Raw genomic sequence first — 13,829 nt, forward strand, 5'->3', positions numbered from 1 at the left:
GGCAGCAATAACAGCCAGAAGATGCCCCGACATAGTATTCCGGTAGCAATAACATCCAGAGGATGCTCCAGCATACCATTCCGACAGCAATAACAGCCAGAGGATGCTCCAGCATAGTATTCAGGCAGCAATAACAGCCAGAAGATGCCCCGACATAGTATTCCGGTAGCAATAACATCCAGAGGATGCTCCAGCATTGGAATCTGGCAGCAATAACAGCCAGAGGATGCTCCAGTATAGTATGCTGGCAGCAATAACAGCCAGAAGATGCTCCAGCATAGAATTCCAGCAGCAATAACAGCCAAAGGATGTACCAGTATAGCATGTTGGCAGCAATACACTGTTAACACTGTTGCTGAACAAGTTTATTGTCTCCAATTATTCCCAAATCCTTTTCATTTAATGGTTTCCCTAACACGACCCTATTTAAAGTATATTTTGTGTTCATTTATCTATTATCTATACCTAATTATACAGGTGCTGCATATTTTTGTGAGATGTTTCTATATATGCCCTCACCTCTTTACACTTGGCAGCTTAAACCACATCTTACTGGCGGCTCTTTAGTTATGGTGGTATCAATCTACGTTCTTTTACTTACTTAAATATGCATTCTTTGAAAAAAAAAAAAGGGTGCTTACTGCTGAGAGAAGGTGCAGCCCCCTGCTCCTCCACGGTGCAACAACTGAAGCAACCAATAGCAGGTAATCGCTCCTATTGAAATCAGAGCACTTTCTGCGCACGGGCATGAAGGGATCTCGTTAGAAATTAAAAAGTCAGACGGACATCACCCCTTCAAATAAGATCGACAAACCAGGCAGAAATAATACCGGTATTTTCTTTACTCATTATTCATGGGCAAACGGTCAGAGTGTCTGGCTCTGTGTCCCATTTTACCATAAACCATAAACAGGATACCAGTACTTTTTCAGCCTAATTTGTTGATCTTATTTGAAGGAGTGATGGTCAAGTGCTGCTGACTTACTTTGATTCTATATCGTGTGGGGGGTTGAATGCAACCCTCATTTCACAGAGCACTGGCTCATCCCTGTGGAGTAATCAACCGTTTCCACATGGAGACGCCTGGCTTCTGCTTTGGGTTTCATTAGAAACTTTTCATGAAACTCTCTCTGGAGCAGACTGGTGGTAAGTATATGAGATGACCAAACACATCTCCTGCGCAGAAAATAAATGGGGAAAGGGGCTACTTTTTTGCAGAATCCCCACATTCATTTGAAAATGGGACACATGATAACCTATCAGCTATAATATGCATTAACGTACATATCATGGCTGGAGTGTCCTTTTATATATCTCCAACTCACAATACCGAGATTAGTAATGGTGCAGTTCCACATATAAAAAAACCCTGATCTCTCTTGCTTTTTTGTCACAAATATTAAACATTTACTAAAAAAAACCCCAAAAAACTACGCTAGTAAAGAATTATTTACGGAATGGATTTGGATAGTCAGTAGTACTAGGAATTTCTAAATTTGCATTTAGTTATGCATTAGATTTAATATAGGAGGTTGGACACCACTTTCAACATGTTATTAAAAGGCTAAGCAACGGCAGAAGGCATTTGAAGGTGATGTTGCTTACGATTAATTTAAATTACTACATATTTCCCAAGCGTTCTTCTCTCTTTCTTGGGGGCTGATGATTTTTGCTGTATGTGATATATACATATACATACATATATTATGACTAAATTGTGTATGTACGATACATTATTCCAAAATGCTTTATTCACTTAGGTCACAAACTCAAAATAAATGTCTTAGCAAAGTTCCCACGACTAATAAAAATAATCATTGTAATTATTGGACCATAGGAAGTGCTGAGAAGTACATTACTAGACCGTAACAAATGTATTGGCGCATTTAAGCACTCGTTTAGTTCTTCTGATCCTGTTTGAAACTGTATACGCCCGCTCATCACAGCTGGGAATAAACACCACCATTTTCACACTTTCAATTGCAAGAAATATCGGGCGCGCAACACAGTAATCGGTCCGGCTAGGAACTTGTTCTTCGTACAAATGGTTCCGCCCTCTAACAGGAAGAGGCCGCTGAGATACGTGATAATGTTGTAGCGGGATCGGAAGTGGACAGAAGTAGAGCGGAGCGACGATGAACAACAAATTCGATGCGTGAGTTGCCCGAGTGTTGGCGTCTAGTGGCTTTGGCAATGATAACAGGAAAAAGTGACAGACTCGTTATAACGGCGACTCGGCCATATATTGAGTGCGCACAACATGGGGCTGTTACCAGCATGATAATGACCTTTACTGAAATGTTCCCAATTAATAGGAATTTTGCAGGACGTGGCTCTGTGTAGTGTAACCATTAACATCACCCTATAATAATGGGTCTTCCAGGGCAGAACATAGAAAGTAAGTTTATGACAACAGGTTGACAGACTGGTATGACTGGCACACGGTGGGTTAGAACCACCTGTCTCCCTTACAGTTATCAGAATGATTAATATTTGTTAGTGCCACAGACACATTGATAGATGCAAATCATCACTGTCAAGGAAATGTTATCAAGAATAATGAATGCTTTTGCACTGGAGAACATCCTATCGTTGCATTATACAGTCTGGGTGGGTTTCCTTGAAATTAGGCTTTAAAAAAAAAAAAAATAAGAATAGAGATTGTGATGCATTTTTAATGAAATTCATGTTTCTAAATAATTCCAAATATTTTCATTTCGCTGCATGTTGATTGCCTGCCTGTTGCATCCTGTTTTTTTACATTATATATATTTGGGTGTGTAATAGAAATTAAATAAGCGGGTATTAATACCATAGCTTACGTGGGGGGGCATCAAAGATTGACATACAGGTTTGATAGTTTGTAGCCAACGTTTAACCAGTAATTGTTGTTACTGGTTATTCTTCTTCCACAGTTTGAAAGATGATGATAGTGGAGATCATGATCAAAATGAGGAGAATGGCACACAGAAAGACGGTGAGAAGGAAATGGACAAGACCCAGGCATCCTCAAGGAAAAAGGTGCGACGACATACTATCTTTTATTTTTATAACAACACTTAATATTATTATTTGTTTTATAAAGCGCCATCAAATTCCGTAGCGCTGTACAATGGGTAGGCAGGACATAACAAGTAGTATGTAACATAACAAATTGATTTACAGAGACAACAGGTGAGGACAAATAAAACGTATTACCCTTTTTGTGAATTATATGAGATCGGAATCCTTTTGATGGATGTTTATGTTGAGAAATTTTTGAAGGCACAAGAAGAGTTTGTAAATCGCTATGTAACACAGCACATAAATCCTGTTTAGGTGAAAAACCTCCATACAAGATTCTTGAAATTGTGTCTGTTACTCTAAGCAGGGTGAATTTGAACATCATTTGATTAGTGGGATCCTGAAGTCCTCAGTAGTAGATTTGCCTGCTAAATTCCAGAAACCGTTTTACCACTGCTGCCTAATTATATGGAATACTTTTCTGCATTTTCTGGACACACCAATTTTACTTTTAAATAAAATACTGTAGAGATTGTAACAAATGTAGCAGGAATTATGTGTTTTGCTTACTTCTGTTTTTAATGTTTGTTTATTCAAATAGTTGTTGCATTTGTCATTATTATGGTTTGGTGTGGACAAAGTAGTCACGTATTGTGCGTTTCCTCTTTTCTAATATCATAAGAACATTTAGTAACATATCCTTTAATCAGAAGTAAAACGATATGCTGATTTGCAGCCCAATGGAATAAGTCTGGGATCTCAGACAGCCTGTGCTCTTCATGTTTTACTAAAGATATTTTTTTCATATACTTAACAGTGGCTGGGAAAACACTCTGCTGCATGAAAATGTACTGCCAGCTAGACGTCTTTTATACCATTTATGTTTTCTTCTTCTCAGACTGTTCCTGGTCCAGCTGAGCACCCATTGCAGTACAACTACACATTCTGGTACTCCCGTAGAACGCCCGGCAGGCCAACCAGCTCCCAAAGTTATGAACAGAACATTAAACAGATTGGTACCTTTGCCTCTGTGAGTTATATGATCTTTTCTTTCTATTTATGCATGGTATTACATAGACACTGTTTTTGACAGTCGTGCCAAACTACACTGTGGACTAGAATCATATTCATGTAGCTTTTTTTTTTTTTCTTTTTTTCTTTTTTTTTTTTTAAGCTTTCTATACATTACTAGGGGATGGATGAATCAAATGCATTGTTTAACTCCCCATAACAGGAAGGGTTGCTACTATGTTCGCTATCTTCAATTAGACTTGGTACACATGTGCTAGGTCACATCAGTACATTTTTTATAATAGTGTTTTTATTACATGTGCATTTCTAACTTTTGTCCCTTTAAATGGAATATTTAATAATCACACCTTTTAATAAATATCAATTCTATTAAGGTTATTTTATCTATTTTGAGGAATAGAGAACTCAGTGGAACATATGGCTTTCCTAGGTGAAAGTGTGCTTGTAACGGCATTATGTTAGGTAAACAGTCAATGCTTGTATATTCTGTCATAGGTGGAACAATTTTGGCGGTTCTACAGCCACATGGTACGTCCTGGGGACCTAACAGGGCACAGTGACTTTCACCTCTTCAAGGAAGGGATCAAACCGATGTGGGAGGTGAGGAGCGCCTCAGGGCAGGACAAGGAAGAATGGGCTTTTGTGGCATTACTGCGCAGTATGAAATAGCATCTGCTTAAGCAGGTTGTTTGAGGAATTGTATCAGAAGATATTATTAAGAACCTGTATGTATTATTAAAACCATACGTCCATATTAAACCAGCTCATTAAGAGTAAACATTCCTAATAAGAAGTTTGCACATACAATATGCCTGTAAACTATATATTAGACATTAATGAGAATATCATGTATATTTGTAATCCTTTAGTGTTGTTTGGCAGAAACATATGTCATTGAAGTTCTTATCAGTGCTGGGTATTGTTATGCCAGGGGTTTATCTATTAATCATGAACAGGGTGTCTACAATCTGAAGAGTGTTAGGAATAACTATGTCTTGTTTTATTCTTCTTGCTCGTGGTCCCCTGAGCTGAGCTAATTATGAGAGCTGTCCATTTATTAGCTGTGTGACCCTACTGAGTTTTCCCCAGGTTTTAAATCTACATGACAGCTGGGTTGGCGCTTCTCCATCCCTTAATTATCAATTTGACCAACTTGTGGTTTGGTGAATACACCTCATACTAAGTCCAGAGGTTACTTTCTGGTGCCCATTCCTGCAAGCTGATCAACAGGCAATATAATTAGAAAACAAACTATGTGCTATGTCCTACCACAGATATATGCTGTCTTCCAACTGGCTTGGGCAGCCAATATAAAGCTACCTCTTAAATATTGTTTTGTACAGTACTGCTTTTTGACTTTTGCCTGCGTAGAATACAGTAGCATATGGGGCAACAGCTACATAACTTTTTTCCCTATGTTGAACACACCTTCCTTCTCTTCACCCCTCATAAGGCTGCTGGAACCATACCAATAGGAGGCATTATGCTGATGCAGGTATACTGATAGCATTTATCACCAGATTTGTTGGATGTTTTTATAATCGCCAAACAAAACCGTGTAATGTATTAAAGAGAAATTATGAAGCAAAATGGTAAACATAGGGCAACGAACAGAAGCACTCCATTGGTACACCACTTTGCAGTGTAATTATTACATATATGACTCAGTTTTGTTAAAATGTAGGTTTGGGAAACTACTTAGCCCCACTTTATCCACTTGTCATATTGATCGTATTTATCCCCTTTTAAACCATCTATTTTTGAAACCGGTTGGATCAAATATTACAGGATGTCACCATGATCTGTGCCATCCTTCACATTTGCTTTTCCTTCCCTCTGTCACATTGATCTGTGTCTTCATTTGTATTTGCTTTTGCTTCCCTATGTATAGGATGATGCAAATAAGAATGGGGGAAAGTGGATAATCCGGCTGCGTAAAGGCTTGGCATCCCGGTGCTGGGAAAACCTGATCTTGGCCATGTTAGGAGAGCAGTTCATGGTTGGGGAAGAGATTTGTGGGGCAGTTGTCTCTGTACGTTTCCAGGTGAGAACGGACACACAACAAAGCAAACCCATTCACAAAGATTAATTCCATCAAGCAAAAAATTTTTCTTTTCTATCTTCAACTACTAGGTATTTTTACTTAACCTTCCTTAGAGTTGATTATCCTAGATTAGCAAATGCGAATTAACATTGGTCTCGCGCTAAACCTGTATACGTATTCAGCCATGGTAATACTGCATTCTGGCGAGTGTATTAAAGGGTGATGCTCGTAACATTGATTTATTCAATTTGTAGGAGGACATCATTTCTATCTGGAACAAAACTGCAAGTGACCAAGCAACTACAGCCAGGATCCGTGATACCCTGCGCAGGGTCCTGAACTTGCCTCCAAACACTGTCATGGAGTATAAAACACACACTGACAGTATCAAGTACGTACAGCAAAGCTCGCATTTCTGAGTATACCGAATGAAATGAAGTCCTATACTAGAAGAAAACTGAATAAAGGGTTTAAGTTTCCTGGGCATAGTCCAAAGGAACAGACACCACAGTGGTCGATTTCCATTGAATGAGAAATAACACACTAGAGGTCTCTAGGTATGACTTGTAAAACTGGATGCATTTTAAGAGGTAAATTACGATTTCATTTTTTTCTGATCCAAATAGTTGCCCCGAGTATTATTATCCTAAATGTCAGTAATATACTGCCGTGACTTAAAGAGCAGTATTGTCCTATTAATAAATTTTAGCAAATTCTGGTTTAGTCACTTCTCTCTGTGTGAGGTATACATTCTGTTATTGGGCCATAGCATTGATTACTATGAAGATACATTTCACAGTTTGCATCAGAGTAACATTTTATATGTAATCCACATTGTCCCCTTAACTTTCATTAGTATTCTGGGTCACTTCATAAAACATAAGGATGACATTAAAATAGGTTCCATTCTTTCTAAATATCCATATTTGTTTTTGCTTTCAGTATGTTATTATGCAAAGGTGCCTAGTCATATGTAAAGTATTGCTATATTCCAAAAAAGGCTGTTGCCGTCCACTGTTGCAGAAATAAAGGTCACCAATTTACTTTGCTTTTGTAACTATTAAAATATTGTCTCTTTTTAAGTATTTTCTGAAAGCACATATCTTGTCAACGTATATGGTTGTGGCAGTGGATATCAGATTACTGTTATTACTGATATCAGAGTGAAATTAACAAGTTTATTTTGGCATTTAAATTTATGGGGTCTGCAAATTCCCCTCTGGTATTTAACAAGTTAAACCAATTAAATATTATTTTTACTTCAGTGAACAAGTAACAAAATGAGGCTGCTTCAGCTGTCTAAATAAACATGTCTTTAAATCAGAGAAAGACATAAGACATGTCCACCACAGTTGTATCTTGGGAGGCCAACCACACCATCTGCTTAAATTTCACAAAACAAAAGAGCAAGGTCAAAGCTTCTATTAAACACTACCTGCAAATGACTAGACTGGTTTAGGATGACTATGGATTAAAGGGACATTGAACTGCTAATTCTCATATATATATATATATATATATATATATATATATATATATATATATATATATAGTAAAACAGGATAAGTTTGGTGAACCATATTCCACAACTTATATTTAACATTGCCTCTAACCTATGCACGTGAATTGCAAACAAGATTTTCCATTTTTTCAAAGAATGTCAGAGCAGTATTAAAATTGATAAACATAAGTTGTGGAATATGGACAACTGCTTCACCAACAAACTTATCCAGTTTTACCATATACCGTATTTGCTCGATTATAAGGCGACCCTGATTATAAGACGACCCCCCAAAATCTAAATATTAATTTAGAAAAAAACCAAAATATAATATAAGACTACCCTATAGGAAAAAAAGTTTTACTAGTAAATATGAATTCATGTAAACAACATTTTCATATTTAATAAAAGCTATGATTGCCAACCTGCCCCCCCCAGTTATGCACATCTGCCCCCAGGGTTGCCACTCTGCCCCCAGAAATGCCTTATACCCCCTATTTGCCACTCTGCCCCATGATGTGCCTTTTAACCCTCTATATGCCACTCTGCCTCCAGAAATGTCTTATACCCTCCTATATGCCACTCTGCCCAATGATATGCCTTTTAATCCCCTATATGCCAGAGTGGCATATAGGGGGTTAAAAGGCATATCATGGGGCAGAGTAGCACATAGGGGGTTAAAAGGCATTTCTGGAGGTATATATATATATATATATATATATAACTGCTAACAGCAATCACTCCTATCAAGCCATGCTACCACCACCACCACCCCCCTTACACATCCATACTAACACACACTCATTCACAAACATTTAATACTTCACACATTAATCACAAAAAACCCTCCCCCACCCCCTTACCTGAACTGCAGATCTCTCACTCGAAGACTTCTGCAGGGGTGGCCCAGCTGTGCGAGCAACTTCTCTGGCCCCGCCCCCAGAGGAAGGAGGGGGGGCAGAGTTATGTGACACTCTTCTAGCTTCCTGTTCTCCTGCTGCTCGCGACCAAAGCCCGGTAAGCAGCCTGGCCCCAGCGGACATTTTGAGGTCTGATTAGAAGACGACCTCGATTATAAGACGAGGGGTATTTTTCAGAGCATTTGCTCTGAAAAAAACCTTGTCTTATAATCGAGCAAATACGGTATATATTTGCGAATTAGTAGCTCAATGTCCTTTTAATCCATGACACCTTAGTCATTTGCAGGAAAACTAAGCACAATACAGTGGGAAACACACATTAAATGGAACATCATCCCATCGGAATTTGTAGAGGCTAATAACGTGATGGAATAGAACCCCTTCATTCCTCTATAGATTTACAAGTACATCCACAAAAGTTGCAACAAGATTACCCTTAGGATGTCTGCTACACGGGAGATCAGGCTATGTCTATTGACAGCCTAGACTTCCTCTCCCTGTCGACAGAAGACAGCATCGTGTGTAACAGCATGAGCACCCATGCACTGTTATTTAAGGACATTCCCTTCTGATAGGAGCTCTTTGGAGGAGAGGCGAGATCCAGCAGGGTCTAAAATAGATGGAGATACCCTAAAAGGATTGCTGTCCATGTTGCACCAACAATAAAAGAAAGTGCTGACATCCAATTCCCTAGCACCCTATTCACTAACCCCCTTAACCCTATAGGTTACTATGTAAGGGATATATGTTGCCCTCTAGAACATATGTGTGAGGTCTGTAACCAGAGGATGTTGCTGAACATAAATTGATTTATTGTACATTGGTAGCACTTCCTTTTTTTATTTTAGAATAGGCTTTTAAACATAGCAGCAGTGACAATTATGTTTTGTGTGTTTCTATGGTTTCAAATAAAAGCCCTATTTTTCCTGAAAAAGCATGTATAATTTGTGTGGGTACATCAAACATGGAAAAGGGGAATCTTGATTAAACCAAAATATGGTAAAAATATTGGGGCAAAGAGTAGCTGTTGGGGCAGAAAAATGGCACAAACACACTGTTTGGGGTACAAAGATGGCACTGGTAAGTTGTCTGAGAGACAAAGATGGCACTGGTATGTTCGGGGCCAGATATGGTACTGACAAGCTGTTTGAGGACAAAGCTTGCATGGTGGGAAGTGGGTATCATGTTACTTGGGGGGGGGGCAGGCATACATACCTATTTACCTGTTAAAAACTGGTGGAGACATTTATCATTTTAGTGATAAGCAGGCCACAAGTACCAATTTCTATTTTATTTTTGTTTGCTATTAGAACCTGACATTTTATTTGAGCGTGTGAAATTTAAAATCTGTGTACCGTGGAAAGTTTTAGTCTTAAGATAAATATAAGAGCCAGACAAAAAACTACTTTAGGGCCCCTATCATCAGTGCGGTGGGCAGAATCAACATCCACGTGAAGTCTTTTGAGAAGACCTTCTCATTTGGACAGGTTTACAAATCCATTGCTTTATCTGCAGGTCTTCAAGGACCATTAAGGTTGCAGAACTATTCTGCACTCCGCTCACATCTGGTAAACCACACAAACTCTTCAGGTTTCCCCACTGAATCACGCACACTGAAATCCATGCAGACGCAGCATGTGGCTCAAAAGTTGCCCAGAGTTTAACCCCCTTTTCATTCTAAAGGGAGTGTAACATTGACAGGATGCATGCTGCCATAGGTAGATAAGTGTGCAAAGGGATCGCATCCAGTGCTCAAAGCACATCAGAATATTTTGTGAACCTTTAACATGACAAAGTGAGGAATACAAGTTAGTGCAACAGATGGCATGTTTCAAGAGCTAATCATAAAGTAAAACCTGAGGTGTGGCTACCTAATTACCAACTTGCAACAGGCTTGACAATGTGAATGAATGTATCTGTTGGCAAGTAGTACAGTAAACGTTTAAATCAATCCTTAATTCACACAATTCTGTAGCAAAGGTTTTTCAATCATCGCTTTGAAGTGATTAAGTTTACACCACCACATTGACACTTCAAATACAGAATGGTCAGGACACTTTTGCGCTGGCTCAGTTCTTAGTACATACTTAATCAGGACATCCACCCCAAGAGTTACATTCTCTTTTATCACAAAATCCAAATAATATGAGTTTGGTTTTTTGTGTTTTTGTTTCTTTTTGGCTGCGCAGGGCCTGGGAAGAATTTCATGGCCTATTGAACAACAGCGGCCGCTAATTGAATTCTCCCTGCACCCAGCGGTAGGGCCTTCTTTTAATTCTTACTTATAGACCAGTATGTGGTTTTTTGGTATTATGGCAGAGATAAAGTACTGCTATCTATATCTGTAGAGTAGCAACACGATACAAGAATTTTTTGTTTCCTTCCGTCAGCAAAACAATCAGTTCCGACCACTTCCTCTAGTGTATGTTCCCCTGGTATACAGATTCCATCAGTTTAAACCTTTGCTTGATGCATCGTTGCGGCCATGACATATAATATTAAAGGCTTAACCTGTTCAATATTCTTCTTTTGTTTACAGGGACAAAACAAGTTTCCGAAACACAAAAATTACATTGTGAAAACGCGGAGCCGTTGCCGATACCATTGCCCCCTTCTTACACCAGACATTGTTTTGTGTGTGCTGAATTTAGACCACTATAACCCCCTTCCCTGTCAGAGGGCCCAGCAATCCGGGGTGAAGGCTTTAAGTTAACAGGCATCTATTCATTTTTCTTATTCTGCAACGTCGGTCTTTGCTCCAAGAACTGTCCTCCTACAGCTGCTGCCATGGTGATGAAATTAAGTACCAAATCTTTACTTTTGGTAAACCATTTTATTTGCGTTTTTTTTTTTTTTTCTTTTTTTAGAGATGGAAAGGTATTAGCATCTAATTTTTTTCTCCAGCACTAATGGAGGTAAGTGCTTATTTTTCCAAACAAGCTAACCTTTCCTCCCAGAACTTGCCTTGTCATTTTTCTTCAGCACTTTGTTAGTTTCCTTTCATGTTTTACGTAAAGGATTTTGTGTATAATGAATATACTCTCATTACCTGACCCATTACTGAGGCATATCAGTATTATTCTAAAGGTTGATGTATAAAGCAAAAAAATGTGGCTGCTGACGCGTGGAACTGTCAATTTCTACCTAAGCTTCATTATTAAATTATTGGGTCTCTCTTTTTTTATTGTTGTGATATCTTTATCTGAGGAAAAGAACAAACTGGACTCAGATTTGCTAAACTCAAAATCTATCATGGATATTTATTGTATGTACCCATATATTTTTTTTTTTTCACCCAAATTATATTCACCCTTCTCATATAGCACACTGAAATTAAATTGGTCATATTTTGGCATCCCTTAAAGGGACACTGGAGGGAGTTATTTTTGTAATTTTGTACAAATTAATTTTAGTTAATTAGTTTAATTTTGTATTACTAGTATCGGATTAAGAATACGTTATCATTATTATTGTCTTATTTATATAGTGCCAACCATTTACGCAGCCCTTCTTACAGTACATATGTTCAAGGGGTATGACAAGACGGGAATTGACAGACTAAGACAAACCGATACATTAGGTGGAGAGAGCCCTGCTCGCAAGCTTACAATCTTGAGGGAATACATATTTTAAAACCATTTTAGTTTTTCAGCCAGCATTCTTATTAGCCATTTGTATGTGTTCTGGCTGTGTTATCTAGTAGACCAAACACCCTGACTCTTTATTATTCTGCCTGTGCTAAAGAACCCAGCCAGTCATTACTGTTTATAACACTATAAGGAAAACCTCCCCATATGATGTCCTTTTTTTTTTTTTTAAGTCAACTTCTACTACATTGTTATACTACTAAATGGTTATTATATAATTTCAGTTTGGAAATATAAGTAAGCATTAAATGGAATGCTTTCATCATTATCAGCGACCAATTTATGGCTTGTTATATACATGTACAAAGTTACACTAAGTTGTCTCACTAAGGTCAGAGACTTCCATCACATAAAGAAATACTGTAGATGGACACTTTTGCAAGCAGATAACACAAGTCTTTCTTCTCAGGCACATATTTCTCAGCTCATCTCAAAGAACATGTAGTTCTGTAATGGAAAGATGCAAAAATATGTTCATTTTTGTTTATGCAAATTTTTCCATCTGCTTTGTAGTTCCCACCTGCAGATTAGCACATTTTTCTATTTATAGGACTTGGATCTGGTGTTTTCTTATTATAGAACACAAGATTGTGTACATCATATAAATGTATACAAAAAAACATAATACTGTTTGCGCTTCTCACCCTAATAAAGTTGGCAATAAATATAATATAAATGAGAGGTTTTGGTTATATGAATTGGCCAAAGCATAATTAAGCTCACCCGCCACGTCAAGGCACACTCTCAATAGGATGAGAACCTACTCTCACCTCCTACATAGTGGGCACACAAAGTGGTTTATACTGCTACCAAAACCTTATTAATGTGTTGGGGGAGGTGCAATTAAACCTCCTCCCATTTAACTCCTGGACAGCAAGCTGCAACCAGACTGATGAGGAGCCAACAACCTCAAATATGTGCAAACAGGGAAAAGAAAAAATGTTGGTGCGCTAAGCTAGTCTCAGGCTCAAATAATACAAATGTATAATATGAGGCCTACCAAACAGTGTGAGCATGCTGCAAATAGTGTGTTGGCTGTACAATGTATACAAAAAACAAAATACTGTCTGCGCTTCTCACCCTAATAAAGTTGGCAACAAATATATAAACATAATATAAATTTGTTAGGTTTTGGTTATATGAATTGGCCAAAGCATAATTAAGCTAATAATTGCACCTCCCCCAACACATTAATCTGGTTTTGGTAGCGGTATAAACTGCTTTGTGTGCCCACTATGTAGGAGGTGAGAGTAGATTCTCACCCTATTGAGATTATAAGCTTAATTATGCTTTGGCCAATTCATATAACCAAAAGCTCTCATTTATATTATGTTTATATATTTGTTGCCAACTTTATTAGGGTGAGAAGCGCAGACAGTATTTTGTTTTTTGTATACATCATATAAATGTATTTATCGCTCACAGTACCGAGGTATTTATGAAATTAGTTCTGTTAAGTTATTAATGGTGTTGAAGCCCAGATTTTTTTAGGGAAAGGCTCAAGATCAGTTAATTAGAGGGAATTTTATAACTCAGCTTGACAGACAGGAACAAACCTGTATCAGCATGAGCAATCTTTGCAAGCTGTGTAATGTTCGTGAGATGAAGGGGGTGTACTTATTAATCCATAAATTTACCATAACATAACTCTCGGATTAACTAAAACAAAATAATGTATGGCA

The 13,829-nt window shown here is 38.0% G+C and overlaps 1 protein-coding gene across 4 annotated transcripts; it reads left to right on the forward strand.

The window, feature by feature from the left end:
- Positions 1–2,135: 2,135 nt before the first annotated feature.
- LOC149302258 (eukaryotic translation initiation factor 4E type 2-like) lies at positions 2,136–11,079 on the forward strand. 4 transcript variants are annotated; one of them, XM_089482603.1, is made up of 7 exons: positions 2,136–2,155; positions 2,916–3,021; positions 3,902–4,033; positions 4,531–4,635; positions 5,927–6,079; positions 6,334–6,470; positions 11,040–11,079. In XM_089482603.1, the coding sequence occupies exons 1-7, from the start codon at positions 2,136–2,138 to the stop codon at positions 11,077–11,079; spliced, it is 693 nt and encodes a 230-aa protein (XP_089338729.1). The 4 variants fall into 4 exon arrangements, with proteins under 4 accessions (XP_089338729.1, XP_089338728.1, XP_089338731.1 ...); XM_089482602.1 differs by lacking the exon at positions 11,040–11,079 and adding an exon at positions 10,690–10,735; XM_089482605.1 differs by lacking the exon at positions 3,902–4,033.
- Positions 11,080–13,829: the final 2,750 nt, after the last annotated feature.

Source organism: Sceloporus occidentalis, unplaced genomic scaffold (genome assembly GCF_023333645.1).
Source record: "Sceloporus occidentalis isolate IW3139 unplaced genomic scaffold, rSceOcc1.0.p SCAF_19, whole genome shotgun sequence".
Classification (NCBI taxonomy): domain Eukaryota; kingdom Metazoa; phylum Chordata; class Lepidosauria; order Squamata; family Phrynosomatidae; genus Sceloporus; species Sceloporus occidentalis.